Below are 22,093 nucleotides of genomic sequence, written 5' to 3' on the forward strand. Positions count from 1 at the left end.
GAGCTGTTGCAAAAACTCAATAAGAATTCAGCAATAGGGGCTGATGGGATATCAGCACATGTGCTAAAAGAGTGTTCAGCTGAACTGGTTATTCCTTTCATCAGACTATATAAACTGAGTCTGAGAACAGGGAAGATTCTGCAGGAATGGAAAGAATGTATGGTAATTCCATTGCAAAAAGTTGGTGCAAAGATCGATGGATGTATCCAACCATCGACCAATTAGTATCTCAAGAGTGGTAGTGAAGATTTTGGAAAAATTGGTTAAGAAATAGTTGATAGTGAATCTCCACTTAGAAGAAATGAGCAACATGGGTTTACTAAGGAAAGCATATGTTTTAGCAACTTTCTAACATTCTATAACAATGTTACCAATGAACTAGACAAGAGGAATGGATACGCCATGATAAGTTTAGATTTTGCTAAAGCTTTTGACAGAATACAGCGTGGTAGACTGTTGCATAAATTAGAGAATATGGGTTTGAATTATAGAATATTAGCGTGGATAAGAGGATGGTTGACTGACAGATATCAGAAATGGTATACGGGTGATGTGAGTCTGCAAGATTTAAAGTAACTTGTGCTGTATCACAAGGATCAGTACTTGGTCCACTGTCATTCAATCTATACATTAATGATATTGGGAAGGATTTGACAAGCAACATACAGCTATTTGCTGATGATGCAAATATCCAGTGTCGTATCATATTGGTGGGATTATGCTTGAAGAAACTGATGAGGCAAGGGATCTTGGAGTGTTAGTAGATAGGAAGTTGAAGTTCAGGGGCCATGTAGCAAAGATTGCAAATACAACTCAGAGGATAATTGCAATGCTGGAATGAACTTTCACATGTAAAGATAAGGCTGTCATTTTGCCTCTTTACAAGGCCTTGATAAAACCTCACTTGGGCTATTGTGCACAGGTCTGGTCTCCTGGTTTCGGTTGTGATTCTGATATATTGGAGAGAGTGCTAAAGGAGAGTATTAAAAATGATATCAGGATTAAGGAATATTCATTATGAAGACAGATTGAGAATTTGTAGACTGCAGATACTAGCAAACAGGAGAAAGAGGGGTGATATGATTGAGACTTACAAATTTCTGAAAGGGGGGGTCATACAGGATTTCAACTGATGGAATTTTTCAATTTATGGAAGGTGGGAAAAGGACGAGAGGGGATGTCCCTGGAAGCTGAGAATGAAATTCAATTCATTGATTGAATGACATTCATTCAATCAATGAATGTCAATGAATGCCTAAGAAGGGGGGGGGGCTAGATTTTTCTCTCATAGGATGGTGTGTGATTGCAATGGATTGCCATTGGATGTTGTGGGTATAAGCAGTGTGAATGAATTCAAGAATAAGTATGATAGCTGGTGTGCGGCCTCCCTCAATGAGTCCCTGACTCCCTGTAGGTCTCTCTTAAAAATAATAATTATAATAATAATAATAAATTTATAATTCAACATTTACTAAACTAACATATCTAACACAAAATTGCTTTGCTATCAGGCTCACAGATATACAAGATAGACAAATTTAGACACTTGTCACTAAGGTATTCAAAGATCTATTATGTAACGATTAAAGACATATTTAAAACATGCAAAAGTAAATTATTTTTCAAAAATTAAAAGCTTGCTTACGTACTTGCATTCATATTCTGTTCCACCGATGGATACAATAGTGCGGGTATACTGTTTATCCATTCCATGAACTAAAGGAGAACGAGAGCCTCTCTGGCACTGCAGTGATCCACACAAGATATTTCTGGTTAGATATACAGAGGAAAAACATTAAATAACACATATTTAAACTAAAGAGCATGGCAGTACTGCTACTGCATTATTAGTAATGATGGAAAAAACAAACAAACAGAAAGTTGTAAGTTACAGAAAGTATACATAACAAATACCACAACAAAAAGGCATGTTGTGTTGCCTTCACAACTAAAAAGGCACTTGGGAAAGGGTTCAAAACTACACATACTGGCCACTGAATTAGAAACTTTTATTTAATAATGTGTTGGACCTTCTTTAGCCCAAATTACAGCACATACGTGGTTTGGCACAGTTGTCACATGGTGTTGGATTGCATCTATGTCAAAAACACAACAGGCATTCGCCCGACATTCCTTTAACTCGCTCAGATTTGATGGAAGAGGACTTTGCTCTCAGATGTGTTTTTCTAGCATGTCCATTCATTCTCAATTGGGTTCACCAGGCTTTGTGGTGGCCAGGGAAGATAGTGGAAGTTGCTGTCATGCTCATTGAACCACTTCTGAACAATTACGTAAGAAAAGTAGCACTGCTGTCCATGAAACAAGCATCACCTGCTGGATAAAAAGTCAACCTTGCAGAATGAAGTTGATTGGAGAACATCTGACCTTCCAGCAATATCAAGGGACCCGTTCGGTACCAAAAGAACATGCCCAACAACATGACACCACCACCAACCAGGGTTCATTGCTTTAAGAGGATCCCACCAAACTCTCTGCTACCATCAATACCAAACAAGGTGTACCATGACTTGTTGGAATATATGACTTTTTTCCAGTGTCCAGTCATTGATCCCGACACCACTGTAGATGAATCTTCCAGTCCTTCACAGAAATCAGTGGTTTCCATATAGATATGCAACTGCCAACACCGTTCCTCTTCGATTCCCACAGTTAGGTGAGATATGGGTCAGGGAATAGCCTTCATTAAATGCTTTGGAAGTTCTGTTTTTCTGTACAAGCCTTCCTGACAGATTGTCATAGGTTCACAGTTAAACCCCTTAGACAAGCAATGTGGGTTTTTTTCCCCCACTGATTAAACACCTGGGATATCTCACTTTTTTTTTATTATTTATTTTTTTTTTTTTTGTAAAACCAGTGTCAGCACTGCTGTTTTCAAAATTGTGGCTCCAGTAAGATGTTCACCCATGATAAGTCCTTTATTGAACTCTGAAAGATCCTTTTATTTTTCCCATTGTGTTGAACACTACTGATGAATACTGACCAATAGCATTCTTAAATAGTTGCCTAGAACATGTGGTAATGCATGTAACCAAGTATTTTGCATATATGCTGCATAAGTGAACATTTACATACATCTGTACAGAGGTTTCTAATTCTCAGCAGCCACTATGTGTACAACAAAAAAAAGTTTAACACCATTCAAGAATGGCTGGCCTTTAAAGCACTGTCTCTTTGAAATATTTGAGCTTGCCTGTTTGCAGGTTCATATTCACATCTCTGGATGAGCTTGTATGGCTCCATGGATTTATATGTCTTGTCTTTTAAATAAAATATAATTTAAAACTAGCCAATAACATTAAATCAAGAAATGAGCATGATTTATAAGAAAAAACAGAGCAATAACTCAAAATTTACTTCTCAAACATTTCTTGATCAAAGACTAGACAATCTCAGAAACAATTTCAATAAAATGTCTGCATTCAATTTGATCTTATGAAAAGCTGAGTATTTTTTTTTTTTGCTATGCAAAAAAAAAAAAAAAAAAAAAAAAAAAAAAAAAAAAATTCATAAAATTCACACTTCATTTAAACACCATTGCCGAACTTTCCTTTGTCTCTTTGTAGGTAGTAGAGAGAGAGAGAGACAAGGAGAGAAATTAAAAAATATCAAATTCAGTGTTGACTTTCTGGGAACAACCAACATACGAGGGTGGTCTCAAAAGTTCTCAGCATCGAACATAGATGGCAACATTATCAGAAAGATTTTTATTTTCTAAGATGGTACATCTGTCCTAAGCATCCAGTGAAATTGCAAGGCATTCTATCAAGTAGTTTTTTATATACAGCTGTCTGAAGCAAAAGTGTTGTCTGTATCTCTTGAAATGGATAAAATTTAGTATCGTGCCGTTATAAAAATTCTTTGTAAAAGAAGGTTTATCGGCAAAAGAAATTCATTAGAAGTTCATAAAAGTTTACACTCTTCTCCTTCACTTTCAACAATTAAGAAATGGGCTGCCGAGTATAAACATAGCCATATACCAGCCTTCAAGATGATCCACCTGAAGGACGTCCAAAAAGTGTAACAACACCAGAAATCATTCATCAAGTGCACGATATGATATTGGATGAATGGCAAGTCAAAGTGTGTGAAATTGCTGAGATTATAGGCATTTCAAAAGAATGTGTATGATATATTTTGTATGAAGAATTGCAAATGATAAAGCTTTGCGCAAGATGGGTGCCACGCTTGCTTACAGCAGATCAAAAACGCACTCACATGAAAAGCTCTCAACAGTGCTTGGAGCGTTTTAATTTTGTTTAATTTAATTTAAAATTTTGTCGATTTATTACTGTGGATGAGACTTGGAGTCGCCATTACACACCAGAATCGAAACAGCAGTCAAAACAGTGGACAGAAGGTGGTTGTTCAGCGCCAAAGAAGACAAAGTCGGTTCCATCAGCAGGAAAGGTCATGGCATTGGTGTGTTTTGGGATACTAAAGGCATTTTGTTTATTAATTATCTTGAAAAAGGTAAAATAGTAACGTGGGAATATTATTCCAATCTTTTAACCAGACTACATGAAAAAAATTGTGAGAGAAGACCCCAGTTTGAAAATAATTATCCTTCATCAGGACAATGCACATGCCCACAAAGGTATTTTGGCAATGGGAAAATTAAGGGATCTGCACTATGAGTTGTTGGAACATCCACCCTATTCCCAGATTTTGCTCTTTCTGACTTCTATCTCTTCCCAAAATTAAACATCTTCCTCACTGGTCAGCGTTTTTCTTTGAATCAAGAGGTGATTGCAGCTCTTACTGAGAACCACTACAGGGACAAGATAATGGTGCTGGAGCATCACTGGAATAAATGTATTAGTCTTAAGGGAAATTATGTTGAAAAATAAAAATAATTTTGAAATTATAAATTGGTTTTTTCATTGTTAGGTGGAGAACGTTTCAGACCACCCTCATAGGGATTGCTATAATCCATAATATTTGCTATAAATACATATCTTTCATTATACATGATGATAAAGATAATGAGGAAAAGGGAAATATTAAAGCATTCCAGCAGCAGTTAAGAATCGGAAGCCAACATGTTATGTGTGTTAAGCACACAAACTTTTGTTTGCTTATGCTTGGGTAAAGGATTAAAACAAAGAATATAATTTCATGTCTGGTATAATTTATTGTTAATGAGCAGCTTATCTATTTTTTGAGAGAATGAGAAATCCAAATTTTAAGGAGGAAAAATTCATATTAATTTGAAAAGCCCTTATAATGGTTACTCACATCTTTGGTGGGACTGGAATCAAGGTCTTTCCAAAAGATCAATGTCATCCTCTTGTACATTCTGGACTGTATAAAGTTCTGAATGCACAGTTTAGCCTACTTTGAACAGACCAGTATATATACTGATAGAAAACCAATGAAATATTAGTAGCTTCAATAAATTAATTTACTTTTTCCTCTCTTGGTATTGTTTATATCATGAACATGATCTACAAGAATTAGAAAAAGTTCAGAAGACATAGTGTTAAGGTGGCCAATGTAATTTATAGAACTACTTGATTACTGAAGAACACATAAGTAGTGATAAAGAAGTCATCATTCCTCAATAATTATAAGGCAGTGACACATCTGCATCTGAATTACTGTACTCTGGTCTGGTCATGTGGGTTTGGGATAAGAAAGTAGTGGAGAGCTTTTAGAGGTGAATGACCAAGATGATTAGTCTGTGGAAAGAATGTGCCTATGATGATAAACTGAGAATATGTAGGGTGCAAAAGTTAGATGATAGATGGAAAAGAATGGATATGATAGGAAAGATGGATATGATAGAAACATTTCAGTTACTAAGAGAGCTTTAAGTACTTCAAATATTTTAAGTACAATATTTTAAATGCTTCAAATTCATCAATCTCTATTCTCACATCTGTCACAGCAATACCCTAACTTTGTTAATAGATCCTTGCAAAATGGTCACTCAGTAATTCAACTATTTCACTTCTGTCCCCTTTCTATTATCAGCTCTCGTTAAAGTTATCCTTCCATAGTCATTTTTCCTTATACTTGCCACATGGTGAAAGATCTGTTTGGGATTTCTTCTCATAATGTAATTTTGCCTTCCTTAACATGCTTACATACCCCCTTTCTTGCCTAAACCTTATACTACTCATGAGCTTACTGATCACTTTTCTCCTTATAACCCTCCACAACATTTCCTTTTTTTTTTTTTTTTTACCATGGGTATACAGTCTGATACTGCTTCCTTCCACTACTTATTGGCTATTTCCTAACATCCCTTTCTTTGCAGTTTCTTTTACGCAACAGCACTGCTTCAACTGTTGGTTAAGAGATACTTGTGCCATGAGAGGCTTCTTCATTTAAAGGCTTCTTCATGAAAAAACACAAGAGATAAGTAATACTATTTATTTTAAGGACATATATTTAAGTCTGAATATTACAGGACATCACCAGTGGTGACAACAGTTAATTAAAAAACAGAATACAAACAATGAAATATTGTAATATTTCCTCAGTTATACTATTGCACTGTTTTATGTATAACAACATGCAACTCTTACTTTTTCAAATCATCCAATGTTCGCATTCTGTTTTATAATTAACTATTGTCATCACTGATGATAGCCTGTAATACCCAGGCTGAAATATATGACCTTAAATAAATAGTATTACTTATCGCTTGCATTTTTCATGTTAATTGAAGAAACTGTTTCTAGCTCATCATATCATCTGCCTCACATATACCCCCTTCTTAATTGAAAATTCCAAATGGTTTAAAACTTTCCAAGTCAAGATGAAATGATCACTCTCTCTCTCGCTTGCATTTTTCATGTTAATTGAAGAAACTGTTTCTAGCTCATCATATCATCTGCCTCACATATACCCCCTTCTTAATTGAAAATTCCAAATGGTTTAAAACTTTCCAAGTCAAGATGAAATGATCACTCTCTCTCTCTCTATGCAATCAGGGATGATATGGCTACCTTGATCATGGATGAATCTTCTGGTCCTATGAACAGATCCAACACTCTCATACACTGACTTCCCTCCATCACATTTTGCTTTAAGTAATTATTTTTTTAGTAGATGTATAAATGCCATTTCCTTTCTGTCATGTGTCTTTCTTACTTCCAATCTATGTCTCCATAGCTGAAGTCTATAATAATAATTATGCAATCTGCATTCATTGAGCTAAATGCTGATGCATGTCTTTTTACATCATCCCCTGTACTCTTTGGCCTACAGTGGCAACTAATCATGTATTCTGCCTTATGGGCCTCTATCTTATGCTAGATTATCTCCAATGAACTCAAATTCATGCAATGTCTGTCTTCTGAACTCCTCTTTTTTGGCTGCAGTTCATCTATTATCATCCCTCTCTGCATCCTATCTTGTCTATCCTCCCCCAAAAAATACTATAACTTGCACATTCTATCTCTGCAATAGCATCATCTGCTGTCAGCCAAGTCTCACTAATGCCAATAACTTTTGGTAAGGTTGCACTAACCAATGCCAAAAAATCCTTTATCTTATTCCCAATACCTCTAGCATTAGTATATATAAGTGTAATATCCATCAAACCCACAGCCACCTCATTCAAATGCCAAATTACCTGGCTATAACATGCCAGTGAGTCTAACTCAAAAAAAAAGGAAATGATATAAGATTGCTTACTTTTAATAAGTTGTAAACCTATAGTATTAGTAGTGTAGGTGGGCAAATTATTAGATTTTTTATATTATCACTGTCACATGAGAGACTGCAAAGGTTATAGCAAATGAATGTTATGTATAGGAAGAAATGTCAAGAGAAACACAATCTAGTCATATTCCTTTTGAAGAGTTGGAGGTTGTAGTCCTTCAGGAATACTTCATGGGGAAGACTGTTCCACAAAACAGGGGTTGATGAAATGAAAGGTGAATGGAAGTAGTAGTAGTAGATTTGACAAATGAGCAATTTAAAAGGATGTTGGGTTGGCAGCTATGACGTGTCTTACTGTAGGTTTGACAGAATTGGGTGTGTGGGGGGGGGGGGGGGGGGCACGATGAATTTTAAATCTACTGAGCAGTGTCCAAGAAAATATCTGAAGAAGATGGCCAGGCCAATTATGGTCTTTTTTTTTTGAAAGAAGGAAGAGAATTTTGTTCTGGAAGTACTCACGGTGATAGGTTGTCATTGCCATAATGAAGAATGGTATGAATTATCAGGGTTCTCAGGCCACTGATTATAAAGGATATTGAAGCTTGTGAGGTTTGAATGCTACAGGTTTATCGTAATAATAGGAGGAATGGAGACTGCTATTATTAGCAAAACTGTGAAAAGGATTTAAGGTCAGTCAGAAAAAGTCATTTATGTATATGAGGAAGAGAGTGTGAAAGGTAACCCTGTGGAACACTTGCATTAATAGGAAAATCTGAAGAACAACTTTCATATCCCTCCACCACTGCATGCAATGAATGGCTCAAAAGAAAACTGGCAATCCAATTACAAAGGGAAGAAGGAGAGGAAGATCATAAGATGGCAATTTGCTCAGATGTGCTTGGTATCAAACTCTATCAAATGCTTTGGATATGTATGCAACAGTATAGATGTCTCCAAACAAATCATTCAATCAGTGACCATCAATATGGATCTGCTCACTAGCAGATCCATGTTGGTGGTCACTGATTGGATGATTTTCTCCATTACATTAGACAACACAAAGAAGAGAACAACAAGTCAAGCAATAGATCCAGAGAATGGAAACAACAGTTTCTATTCGCTGGATGGAAAAACAGTGTAAAAGTGTGGAGATATTCCCACTTAATGCTGTTGTAGTGGCAAACAATATACTGTAAGTTTGTGAATGGCTGAGGGGAGGGTGTTTCACGAAATACTGAACTTGTATGAGATTATGATCTGAGTTACCAAGACAAGATGTAACCTGAACATTGACCCTTGAAGGAGAACTCGTTAAGAAATTACCCAGTGTTGACTGAATGGAGAGAACTCAGGAATTCTAGTCTGAAAATGAACAAATCCTTCAACTTCTCTTCCAGCTTAGTCAGTGGAACAAGAAAAGGGAGCCAGATGAGGATGTAGACATTAAAATCACAGAGAATGATGACTTCATTGTGAGGACAGTTAGAACCAAACCTTTTTAAGCCAATTTAGCCATCCAAGAAACAAAGGGGTGGTTTTGCAAGTGAATATCAAATAAAATACAGAGGATTTGAAATACAAAGTAATCATCATTTGGTTTGAACAGAATAAAGTTCAATAACATATTGTAAAGAAGAGTGTGTAAGAAAGTTTTAAAACAAAGTTGAGCAGATTGTAGAGGTGAACTGTAAACTTGAATACACAAACATAATTCAGGAAAAAAATGAAGAGTTTGAAAACAAGAACCAAACCGTTGAGATTCATTGGAAAGTCCTCAAGAAAACATTGGTTTTCAGCCAGAGAGGCTTCTGGGAAGGCTGTGTCTGCAAGGATGGAAAAATCTGAACTCATGATCACTCTCATCAACATCTCTGTGAGGATATTACTAAATTAAACACTGGTAAACGTATGTTTCTTCCAGCACATGTTGCTTTAGATAGTTATCCTGCAAAACTCAATAATCCACATTCCTATATCATCTTCTTCCCAACTAATCTGCCTAAACATTTCACAATCAGTGCTCTCCACATTCCCTGGCCTATAACAACATCCTACTAGATACACTATTCTATTGATCTCAATTTCACACCAAATAGATTCAAAATATTTATACATACTACTACTTTCCACTTTCTCTCTTGATTAACATAATTCCTCTGCTATCATTAACAATATTCCTTCTCTCTCTCTCTCTTCACCTTCCTATCCTTTTAGAAAATTCTATATCTTACCATTTCTAGTCCTAACAGTATATCATCCTCAGTCAACCAAGTTTCACTTATACCAATAATCTTTGGATATACTGATTCAAGCAATGCTACAAAACTGCGTCACTTTATTTCTGATGCTCTGTACATTAGTATACAAGCATAACAATTCTCTACTCTTTGAGGCCATCCCAGCAACACCATCAGTTTATACTCTCTCTCTCTCTTCATTTTGACCATTCCTGTTTCCCTGATCCTGACTCTGATTTTCATTGATATCCTTATCATCCCTGCCATTCTGCACTGCATCACTCTGCCCTGCCATAATCATTTCCTCACTTTAGTATTCCTCTTCTTCTTGTCCTTCCACAACCACTTTCTCAACCTCTCTCTCTGACATTCGGCAATACTAATTTCATATGAATCCTGTATACTTTAAGTAAACAACAATCGTTCCAAATGATCAACACCCAAACCCATTCAACTACATTCAGCTTTGAATCATTCTAACTTCCCTTCAAATTAATTATAGGCATTCACAAACTGAACACTCTTTGTCTGACACAATTCAGCCCTCTTGTCATTCAGTATAATTGCTCTCCTACTTAATTCACTACTGTCATATCTGCACAACAAACCACTTTCCAAATGACACTATTTTCCTTCACTTCCTGCAACAACTTCTTCAAATTCATTTCACCATCTCACTATCGATGTTGTTAGTACCTACCAACACTAATTATGATGCATGTTCCTTCCCTCTATGCGAAGCACCTAATATTCATTTTATTGTACCACTTGGAAAACATGTCGTATATATCTTCTTATTTACCATGCCTTTAATGACTGAATCACCATATAAAGCCACCCTATTATTTCTAAGATATCTGCTTTTTTTTCCCTATTAACCCCATTGTAATTTACATCAGTTAATCGCTTCTTTAAATGTAAATTTTCCTCCTCCATACATTTAACCTGTTTTATTGTACCACCTGTAAAACATTCCAGGTAAATATAGATAAAGTGCACAAGACAAAACATGTCTTGTGTACTTTATCTTTTATCTTAAATGATTGAGTCACCACATAAAGCCTATCATCCTTAGATATTTTATTATTATTATTATTATTACCTGAAGACCTCATGGAGTCAAAGACTCATCTGGGAGGTCCTTTTATCACACACACACAGCTCATCATACCATGTCTTAAACACACTCAAACTCCTTGCAGACACTACACTCTCACACAAGGCATTCCAATCCAGTGGCGCACTCAGGATTTAATCTTGGAGGGGGCTGAGTGCTCAGGATTTAACCTTTTGGGGGGGGGGGGAGAGTTGAGTAGACGATTTGCGAATACACACTACGCATCGCATACGACCTATGACTGAGCATCTGCAGTGATCAGTAATTCATAAGTAGTATAGAAATAGAAGACACGACACAACATAAATAAAAGAATGAATTTAAATTAGGAAAAGATTTCTGGAAAATTTTCTAGTGTTTTTTCCTTTTCTTTGGGGGGGGGGGGGTGCCCGGGCCCCTTGCCCCCCCCCTCTGGGTGGGCAAGGGGCCACTGTTCCAATCATTCACAACTCTGCACGAAAAAACCTGCCTTTCACACCTACTCATAAAACCTGCCAACTCACACCCTCTTTATACAGTTTCTAGGGATGACCTCTGGTTCTCCCCCTATTTTATGTAGAACTTCTCCAGTATTAATCCTATAACAACCCCTTACCAACTAGTAGGTCTCTATCATATCTCCCCCTCTTCCTCCTGTCCACCAGACTCTGCAAATTACATCTTCTCAATCTTTCCTCATACTTGACATTCTAGAGGTTAGAAACTACCTTAGTCAGTCGCCCTTGGACCCTTTCCAACATCTCTTCATCCTTCTGAAAACCAGGTGACAAAATCTGGGCACAATAGCCCATGTGTGGCCTAATCAAAGCCTTATACAATGGAACAAGAATCTCCCTACTTCTATATGTCAGTGTCCTCCACATCATTCCCAGAAGCCTTGTGTTGTCTTCACAATTTTGGCTACGTGTCCCCTAAATTTCAGATCCTTATCCACTATCGCCCCAGATCTCTTATTTCCTCTACCTTCAACAATATATCTTCACCAAGCATAAATTCTGCATCCCATTTTTGTTTTCCAAATTTTAAAACCTTACATTTTGCAACATTGAACTCACATCCCCATTTCCATGCCCAATCATTCAATTTATTCAAGAATTCTTGTAAGGCCACAACATCTTCATTACTCTTCATGGTTCATCCCAACTTTGCATCATTTGTTTTTTTATTATTATTATTTATTATTATTCAGGCCTCCATGGAGTCAAAAGACTCATCGTGGGAGGTCCTTTCTAATAAACACAAGTCTATCAAGACTTATCGAGGGAGGTCCCTCCTAGGAAACACAAAGTCTATCATACCACTCCTTAAATGCATTGACCGTTCTCGCTCTCACCACTCCATCAGGCAATGCATTCCATGGTTCAACCACCCTCCATGCAAAGAAACCACTCCTTAAATGCATTGACCGTTCTCGCTCTCACCACTTCATCAGGCAATGCATTCCATGGTTCAACCACCCTCCATGCAAAGAAACCACTCCTCACCCTCTTTCTCACAGTTTCCTTTCGTAACTTCCAGAGATGGCCCTTGTCATGACTCCTTCCCGCTGTTCAACCAAGCAAAAGAACTCCCCAGTGTCAGCCCTGTAACCACCTCTCAACAGTTTAAAAGTCTCAATCATATCACCCCTCCTTCTTCTATCCACCAAACTCTGCAGTCCACACTCCCTCAGCCAATCCTCATAACTAACATTGTACAGTTCCCGACACCATCTTTGTTATCCGCCTTTGTACCCTTTCCACAGTTAATTTATCTCCTTCAAATTCTGGGGACCACATCTGAGAACAATAGTCTAAGTGTGGTCTGATCAGAGTCTTATACAATGGAATGATAACCATTTTTATCTCTGCAGGTCAGTGTCCTTCTCATTATTGCAGCAATCCTCTGTGTTACCTTCACTACCTTTGCAATATGTCCCCTAAATTTCAGATTTCTATCAATCATCAAACCCAGATCTCTTTATATTTGCTTCTTATTAACTTCCTTGCATTTAAATCAGTTATGCTCTTCTTTAAATGTTCAGTTTCTCCTCCAATTTTGTATTTTAAAATTATGGAAGAAGATTGTTGTTAATGTAGATGTGGCAAAAGATAAACATCTTATTTTATAATTAGCAAAACTGTGTAATGTATGTAAGATTTAGAGTATAAACTTGGTGGTGCAGCATTTGAGTTAATGCTCGTTTAAGCTTTATTTTTATATATTAATGGTACTAAATCATAACAGGGTAGTGGTAGCCAGAACCAATGATCAGTGATTTTAATATTATTATTATTACATGATGCCTCCAGGGAGTCCAAAAGACTCATCGAAGTAGTGGCACCTACTCTATAACTCTCTGTTTCCATCATTCAAATCCACCAACTAACAACACCAACGGCATCTACCACCCATCACCACCACTAGTATTTCCACAGACAATCACAAATATCCATGCCCATGGCAGGATTTAAACCCACAGCCTTTTGGCTGGAGAACGAATCTGCTACTGACAATATGAAGGACCCTGCACCTGCATACATGCATGTGTGTGTGTGTGTAATGTATTCATTATTGAAAGTGAAAGGTTTGTGAGAGATGTTACAAAAATTATTGCAAGCAGTGTAGTTCTTGTCAAGAGCAAGATAGTAGTGTGGTGAATATTTGTCACAAATTGTTTGTGTTTTAGAGAATGATATGGGGAATATGGAAGTTAATGAAAACAAACAAAATATGAATGCCATGATGCAAAAGAAAGATAAATGAAAGAAGTGATCAAAGACAAGTATGATAAGATGGGAGGGCTAAGAGTCTAGTGTTTTGCAGCATGCAGAACAATAAACATTTCAGAATCAATACTGTGCACATTCCCTGGCCTATAACAACATCTTACTTGATATACCATTCTACTGATCACAACTTTATGTATGTCATTCAAATCCACTACTTTTTTCCACTTCACCACTCTCGAAGGACAAAATTCCTCTGCTACCATTAACAATACCCCCCCCCCCTCCATCCTCTCTTCATCTTCCTATTCTTTCGGAAAATTCTATATCCATTTCAAGTCCTGACAGTATATCATCCTCAGTCAACAAAGTTTCACTTATGCCAATTATCTTTGGGCATACTGATTCAATCAATGCTACAAACACAGCCTCTTTATTTCTGATACTCTGTACATTAGTATATATTAATTCCCTTGTATACAATTCTCTCACGCTTTGAGGTCATCCCATCAACACAGTAGCTCTGCTACAGTGCACTTCTCTCTTTGTCCTGGCCATCCCTGTTTCCCTGATCCTGATTTTCATTTATATTTTTATCATCCCTACCATTTTGCACAGCATCACTTTGCTCTTCTGTAATTACTTCCTTACCTTTGTATCCATTCTCTTCCTGTCCTTCCACAACCTGCTTCTCAACCTTTCTGTGAAGCTTTAAAAATGTTCACATTTGATATCCATAGATGTTGTATGGTCACTCCAGTACCTCCCTGGGCTTCGGGAGTGATGCTTTCTGGTGGAAGAAGTGGTAGGGTCGCAAATGCTCTTTCCACACTGAGTAAGTAAGACAATTACAAACATCATTACCCATGAGAACAGGTTGAAGATTTGTGGGTTGCAGAAATTAGTTGATAGGCAGAAAAGGGGAGATATGATTGAGACATTCAAATGGCCAAAGGGTTTCTATGGGATTAATTCAGAGGATATTTTTAAGATCTGGACTGGTGGTGGGAGAACTAGGGGACACCTATGGAAGCTGGGCAAGAGTATGGTTAGCAGCGGTGTTAGAGTTGGGTTCTTTACTTTTAGAGTGGTAAATGAGTGGAATAAGCTGCTAGAGTCTGTTATGGGTGCTATGACGGTGAGTGAGTTCAAGGCAAGGTATGATAGATACTGTGAGAATGTCGTATAGTTGTGTGGACATGATGTTTAGGGCCTCCCTTGATGAGTCTAAGTGACTCCCTGGACTCGCCAGTAATAATAGTAATGGTGGGATTTGAACCTGCAGCCTCTTGGCTGGAAAGCGGATAGCTAATCACTCAGACAACCAGATTGTCACTGCCTCTTAGCAGTACTAATTTCATATGAACCCTGTGTACTCTTAGTAAAAATAACAACTGCTCCAAATGATAAACACCAAACCCATTCAAATGCATTCTATCAGCTTTGAACCATTCTAACTTCCCTTAGAATTCATTCCATACATACATTCACAAACTGAAAACTCTCTGCATGACACAATTCAGCCATCTTGTCATTCAATATAATTCCTCTCCTTCTCAGTTCACTACTGTCATATTTGGACAACAAACAAACCACTTTCCCAATGACACTATTATCCTTCACTTACTGAAACAACTTCTTCAAATCCTTTTCCACATTCTTTTTCCCACTATTCAAGTAATTTATGCCCACCACTACCATCAATCCTAATGCCCATTCCTTCCTTCTATGCAAAGCATCTGATAAATTGTTTTATTGTACCACCTGTAAAACATGTCTTGTGCACTTTATCTTTTATCACACCTTTATGCTCCCTAACGGCCAATGTGGATGAAATAGTGACACCAAATTGCACTTCTTATCCATGTTATTCAATGGGTTTTAGAGCTTTGTATCCAGATTTAGCTCGACTTCTATGGGCGTTGTGGCCAGTTGGGGAGTTAATGATTCAGTTAACATATAAAGCAATCCTATCATCCTTTGATGTTTTCTTATTATTAACTTCCTTGTCATTTACACCAGTTATGCTGTTCTTTAAACATTCATGTTTCCTCCTCCATACATTTAACCATACATTACGACTTCATTTTCATTCACTCTTGCCTAAGCTCTTCCACATCACTTCTATTATTATCATCATTGCAAGCACTTCCATCCATTTTCTGATTATTCCTGTTCTATAACATGGTTCTCATTTTTGGAATGCTCTAGTCTTTCATTGCATTTCTTACACACTATAATAAATGCATTCCTTTTCATCATTTAATCTAACACTCCATAAATGTTTAACGTTTTTGGCTACATAAAATATAAAACATAAAACAATTGTCACATCACATCCTCTAAAAAAAAGACCAGGGAAAACTCAATTTCCAAGTTGAAACCTTCTGCATTGCTGAAGGTTTCAACTTCAGCAACACAGAAGGAACGCAGTAAAGAAGCAACACAAACATGTGCTTCTTTACTGCCGGCATTTTTGTAACGTTAACTAGCATTTCCACATTATTCAAATAATAGCTGAAGTGAATATTTTTAGAACCACAATATCATAGTACAATGATTATATCCTCATAAAAGCACTATTATAAAAATTTACACGATATAAAGAAAAAAAAAAACAACACTTGGATGACTTGCACCAAATCCTTGCCTTTAAAATTATTTGTTCTCACAATCACCACTAACTCTCTTGTTTGTTATCTTGCTGTTAACAAAATTATTGATGCATATGTAAATCATTAAGCACCCTGTTCATCTTACTTCATGAAAATTATGCTACATACAGACTGGTTCATACATTGGGTCATATGCAAATAGTCATGTTTGCATATGACCCAATACAAACAAACAATGCTTTCTCCTGTCAGTTGACTATTGCTAAGAATCTTAAACCATTTTTGGGGCAATTTCTTTGTATAGACAAGTTCCCAAAGATCTCGAAAGAATAATTCTACTGAAGCAGATCATGGGTATATAAAATTAAAGTCACTTCACTGTATCAAATTATAACATAAAAGCATCCTTAAACACAAAGCATTCACTCTTTTATCAAGCACTTCATGGGGGATGGTATGGGTGTGTGTGTGTGGGGGGGGGGGTAAGAATTTTACAGCAGCTCTGTAGTTTGTATAAATATCCTAATCAAAGAAGGTACTCTTCCTTCACTCAAAACAAAATTTCTACCCAACATTTTTGTGCTTTTCATCCAGATTCTGTAATTTTTATAAGCTGAATGCTACCTGCAAAGAGATGGTTTGCACAATAACATGTTGATCATCCACTTTCCCTCTCGGTTAATAACTACATAGAATCCATTGCATATTCAGCAAAGAATTCTGAATTCCTTCCCTTAAATCTAAACTATTATTATTATTATTATTAAGACCTCCATGGAGTTTAGGACTCATCAAGGAAGGATATAAATCACCCAAACCAGATGCTATACCTTCCCTTAAATTCATTCACACTAGATGCACTCACAACTCCCTAAACTATTCCACTAGCTCACTGCTCTCTGGGGAAAAACCTAGCTTTTACACCTTTCTTGACTGTGAACAAGCTTAACTTCCATAGATGTCCCCATGTTCTCTCCCTACTTTCCATATAACAAAAAATTTCATTAGATGATATCCTATAACACCTATTTACAAGTTTATAGACCTCCATATCACCCATCTTTCTCCTGCTAACCAGAGTCTGCAATCCACACACTTGCAATCTGTCCTCATGATCTAAATCCCATGTCTATCTGAATATAATCTTTGTAACTCTTCTTTGCACCCTTTCCAGAGCTTCTTTATCCCCTTGGAACCTGGGAGACCAAATCTGCACACAATAATCTAGGTATGGTCTATCAAGGCCTTATAAAGAGGCAAAACAACTTCCTTATCCTTGCATGTCAATGTTTGTTTCAACATTGCAATTATCCTCTGCACTGTATTTGCAACTTTTGCTATGTGACCTTTGAAGTTCAAATTCCTATTCATGATTATGCCAAGATCCCTACTCTCATCAGTTTCTTGTAGCAAAACCCGGCTAAAATAATATGCTGCTGGAAATATCATCACGACAAAGTGCATAACTTTATACTTAGTAACATTAAACTGATGGCCATTTGTGTTTGCCCAAATTTCTAGCCTATTTAAATCATTTTGTAAGTGCTGAATATCAATAGCCCTACTTATCATTGCATCATCAGCAAACAATTGCACATCTGATGTTAGATCCTGCCTGATGTCATTAATGTATAGACTGAACAATAATGGCCCAAGGAATGAAACCTGAGGCACACCACTGGTCACCTTAAATCTGGCAGATTCACATCCACTGTATATCACTTTTTGATATCTGTCTGTCAACCAACCTCTGATCCAAGTCAAGAGTTTATATTCCAATCTCATATTCTCCAGTTTATGCAACAGCTTTTCATGTGTAGTAAACTCATGCTGTTCCTTGCAAAGTATAGCATGTTTGTCTACCCATTTCTGTATGCAAGTTCTTATCAACTTCTCTAAAATATTCACTACCAAACCAGAGAAACTAGAAGTCAGTAGTTAGACAAATCAGTTTTTGCACCACCCTTGTACAATGGAACTAGCATACACTCCTGAGCTGAGACTCAAGTTATACAAACATGTGAAAGACCTAGCCAATTCGGCTGAACATTCCTTTAGCAAACAGGCTGATATTCCATCTATCTCTATAGACAAATTCTTATGCAGGTTATGTATGCAATAGCTCTTCAACCTAATTTTCATGAACCTCTAACTCTTCATTCAATGTAGTAGTAGCACTGTGTGCAATGTTACATACACCTGGATGATATATCTTAGCAAAATGAGCACTCATTAACTGAATAATCTCATTAGCTTCTGACACTCAAGTACCATCTGCATTCAATAAAGTTATTCTTTCACATTAATTCTTTCTTTTGCTTGCAGCATAACAATAAAATTCATTTGGATTGCCTTTAGCTTGCATACCAATTTCTTTGGTGGTAAAATAGCCATATTCTTAACAGGGATCACTTTTGATGCTATGAGCAAATCCAACACTCTTTGACCTCAAATTCCTTCTTTCACATACTGCTTGAGAAAGTTGTCTTGCAATAATTCAATAAATTCCTCTTCTTTCTTATCATGAGTTTTCTCTCTTCTACCCAATGAATGCCCATAAGGTTAAATTGGCGATGCATATCTTCGCCCCCGAAACTAAACCACCAGGTCTGAGGCAACACCTCCCCCTACCATATTTTTCATTCTGTTGACTTCCACTTCACACCATATAGACTCAAATTCACTGCTACATGGGATATTGTTATCATCATTGTTTTCTTGTGTTTCTATCCTAACTGGACTTGAGTCATCTGATATCATTAGTAGTACTCCTCCTCCTCTCCTATCTCTTCTGTCATTCCTAAAAATAGTAAATCTATTACACTTGATCCTACTTACCATATCTGATTCTGATTAGGTTTCACTAATACCAATAATCTTAGGCCACACCATATTCAATAAAGCAACAAACTCAACCCCTTTGTTTCTGATACTCCTGGCATTTGTGTATAGACATAATAAATTACCACCTAGCATATTTTTATAATTAGATATGCAATCAATTTGGTCTTGTTCTAGAATTTTCTCTTTTCTCTCCCCAGAGAAAAGGTCTGAACCCAAAGCATATTTTTCCACCCCTTCACCACATACATAAACATGTTCAAAGACATTCATATATCTTTATCACATTTACATACCATAGCTGAACTTTCACACACATTTTTTCCCATTCCTCCCTTGATGATCTAGTTTCCCTGACTCCCTGCATTATGTGTCACACCAAGAAAATCTCCAGGATTCTGATGCCAAATGAATTCAAGGGAAGGCCATCCTTCTCATACAAGTCTTCTCTGCCATCAAACACACTCCACACATCCAAAACCTCATATCCATTTCTTCTACACAGTCTGTGAGTGAAATCATTTGCTATCATCACCCTCCTTCTTGACTCAAGACTGTCATATCTGGGTAGTAATCCTTCAATTTTTACTCTCTCACACATTTCTTTCTCGCTTCTTCCAACAGACCTTTCATATCTTCTCTTATATTATATTTGTCCCTACTTAAATTATTAGTACCTATCAGAACTGCCATCTCTTTTACTTTTCTTTTTTGGTTTTCAATTACATTTGTCATATTTTTAATTTTCGCTCCTGGGAAACTAGAATGAAACTAGAAGTGGTGACTCCCTCGGCAAGCACAAATTTTAAGACTGAGTCACCATACCATATCACCTTTTTTTCTTAGATTTTAATTGACTTACCTTGTAGTTATTAATATTATGATTACCAAGTTTAGTATTTTCCTGCTTGTTCTTCTTCTGATCCTTTTTCTTATCCTGTCTAAGTTTAGCCAAACATTTGTCCATCTTTTCCAATACTCTGGTCAAATTTCTAATAATTTATTTTAATTGAGATATTTCTAATGTCAACTTATCCTTAGATAAATTATCACCACTGCAGCAGTACTTTTGTTCATCAACACAAATGCTCCTCAGTAGTAACAACTTGAGTTTTAGATGCCTTGTTGTGACATGTTTGTGGTGCCATTCTTAAGAATAGTAAAAACTAATAACATTTCTGAAATGATATTATAAAATGCTGTAGCACAATAATTACACTAAAATACTACAATAATATACTAAAAATACACAATTAAATCTAAGAAAACACTTAATAAATCAACAAAAATCACAGATCCTTCAGGAGCTTTACAACAGCATGTCTTTTCACTTGATAGCCTCTCAATATATACAAAATATATTCAACATATTTAATATCTTTGCAATCTGCCACTGGGAGGGGGATGATTAATACTCTGAATAATCAATATACAGGGTAGTTCAAAATTCCACATACAAACGTTGAGGGGAGGTAAAGAACATCAAAATCAAACATATTTACATAGGAAAGCATGACCGGAAACGCCACCGGAAAGTGATAAGTGGTGCTGTTCGCCAGCACTCCAGGTCAGCAATTGGGGCTTCCTCATTCAAGCTTTCGACGAAGAACACGCATCATTTTACGAAAGCTGAGATGGCAGATATGTATCTCGTTTACCATATTATGTATCCAACTACTATTGAACTGTTCAGTTATGCCTAACAAAGTTTTTACACTACTTACTAACTTGTGTTATTTCTGTATCTTTGTGTCCCTGTTAGTACCTTCTGGTGGCGTTTCCAGTCAAGCTTTCCTATGTTGAATATGGTTGATTTTGATGTTCTCTACCTCCCCTCAAAATCTGTACATGGAATTTTGAATCACCCTGTATATACATATTTTACTATGGAGATGGAAAACCATTTAGATACTCCACTGACTCAATCCCAATTTGATCAATACCTTAAAATATGGACTTTAATTTGCATTCATGTTAATGATTACAAATCGGTTGTAACAATAATCATACTTCAGAGACAAATCAGAAAAAAAGAAAAAAAATCAAAATGTTAAAAAAAATTATCTGCAAACCATTCCTTCACCCCTTCCTCCCTCCAATAAAATCTCTAACCTACATGGTTCCACTGAAGATGCAATCTCTCCACTTGAGTATGCACATATATGCAGTATTAAATGTCAGAGCTAAATGCTGTCCTTTGACAATAATAACAGGTCACATGGCTGCCATAAGAAAACTGGAACAAAAAAATATCATTCTTGTGATGGAATAAATCTGGCATCATTGAGCATATCTCCAGAGCAAAGTATTAATCTGAGATAAGATTCAAGAAACCAGTTGAAGTTGCTTTCTTAAATCTGCTTCTGTGTCACAAACCAAATGACTGTGAACAGGAAAAAGTGCATGAAACCTTGAGTGTATTATACGGGATCAGTCTCTTATTATACACCCTCAAGCAAACAACCAGAGAACTAAAACAGACACACCACCATCACCATCAGACTAGTTGCAAACCAAGAGATCAAATAATCAAAAATCTAGAAATTTAGTTTTTAATTTATTTTAAAAAATGTATATGTATATGCAAACATATATATAATTCAATAATATCTCAAATAAGCATGTCTGGTGATGATCTTGACAATTCAAAAATCTATACCTGCAAGCCTTATTTATGAACAAATCTTTCTTTCTCTCCCATGTAACATTACAAGTCAGAAGCAAAGGGCTGAAGAATTCTGCTGACCTTACTCTTATAACAAGCATAACATGCATAGGGCTAAGATTATTCTATGGCACAAACATATTTCTAGGTCTTTATCTTTCAACCACTTTTCATGAAATCTGAATTATGGTAACATAATCCAAATATGAACCCAAGAGCCTCCATAGCTCAGTTGGTATAGATGAAGCCCTTTGATCGGAAAGACCTGGGTCAATTCC

At 36.5% G+C, this 22,093-nt stretch overlaps 1 protein-coding gene across 1 annotated transcript in view; it reads right to left on the reverse strand.

Annotated features, from left to right (window-relative positions):
* LOC150105449 (disintegrin and metalloproteinase domain-containing protein 11-like) overlaps positions 1-22,093 on the reverse strand; it is a 602,139-nt gene that overhangs the window by 213,980 nt on the left and 366,066 nt on the right. The window contains exon 21 of the mRNA XM_090393967.1: positions 1,650-1,769. Coding sequence (XP_090250093.1) covers positions 1,650-1,769 — 120 coding nt within the window. The remainder of the gene's footprint in view (positions 1-1,649; positions 1,770-22,093) is intronic.

This window comes from Typopeltis vanoorti, chromosome 6 (genome assembly GCF_054136105.1).
Source record: "Typopeltis vanoorti isolate ZY-2024b chromosome 6, IOZ_Tvanoo_1.0, whole genome shotgun sequence".
In the NCBI taxonomy this organism is placed as follows: Eukaryota; Metazoa; Arthropoda; class Arachnida; order Uropygi; family Thelyphonidae; genus Typopeltis; species Typopeltis vanoorti.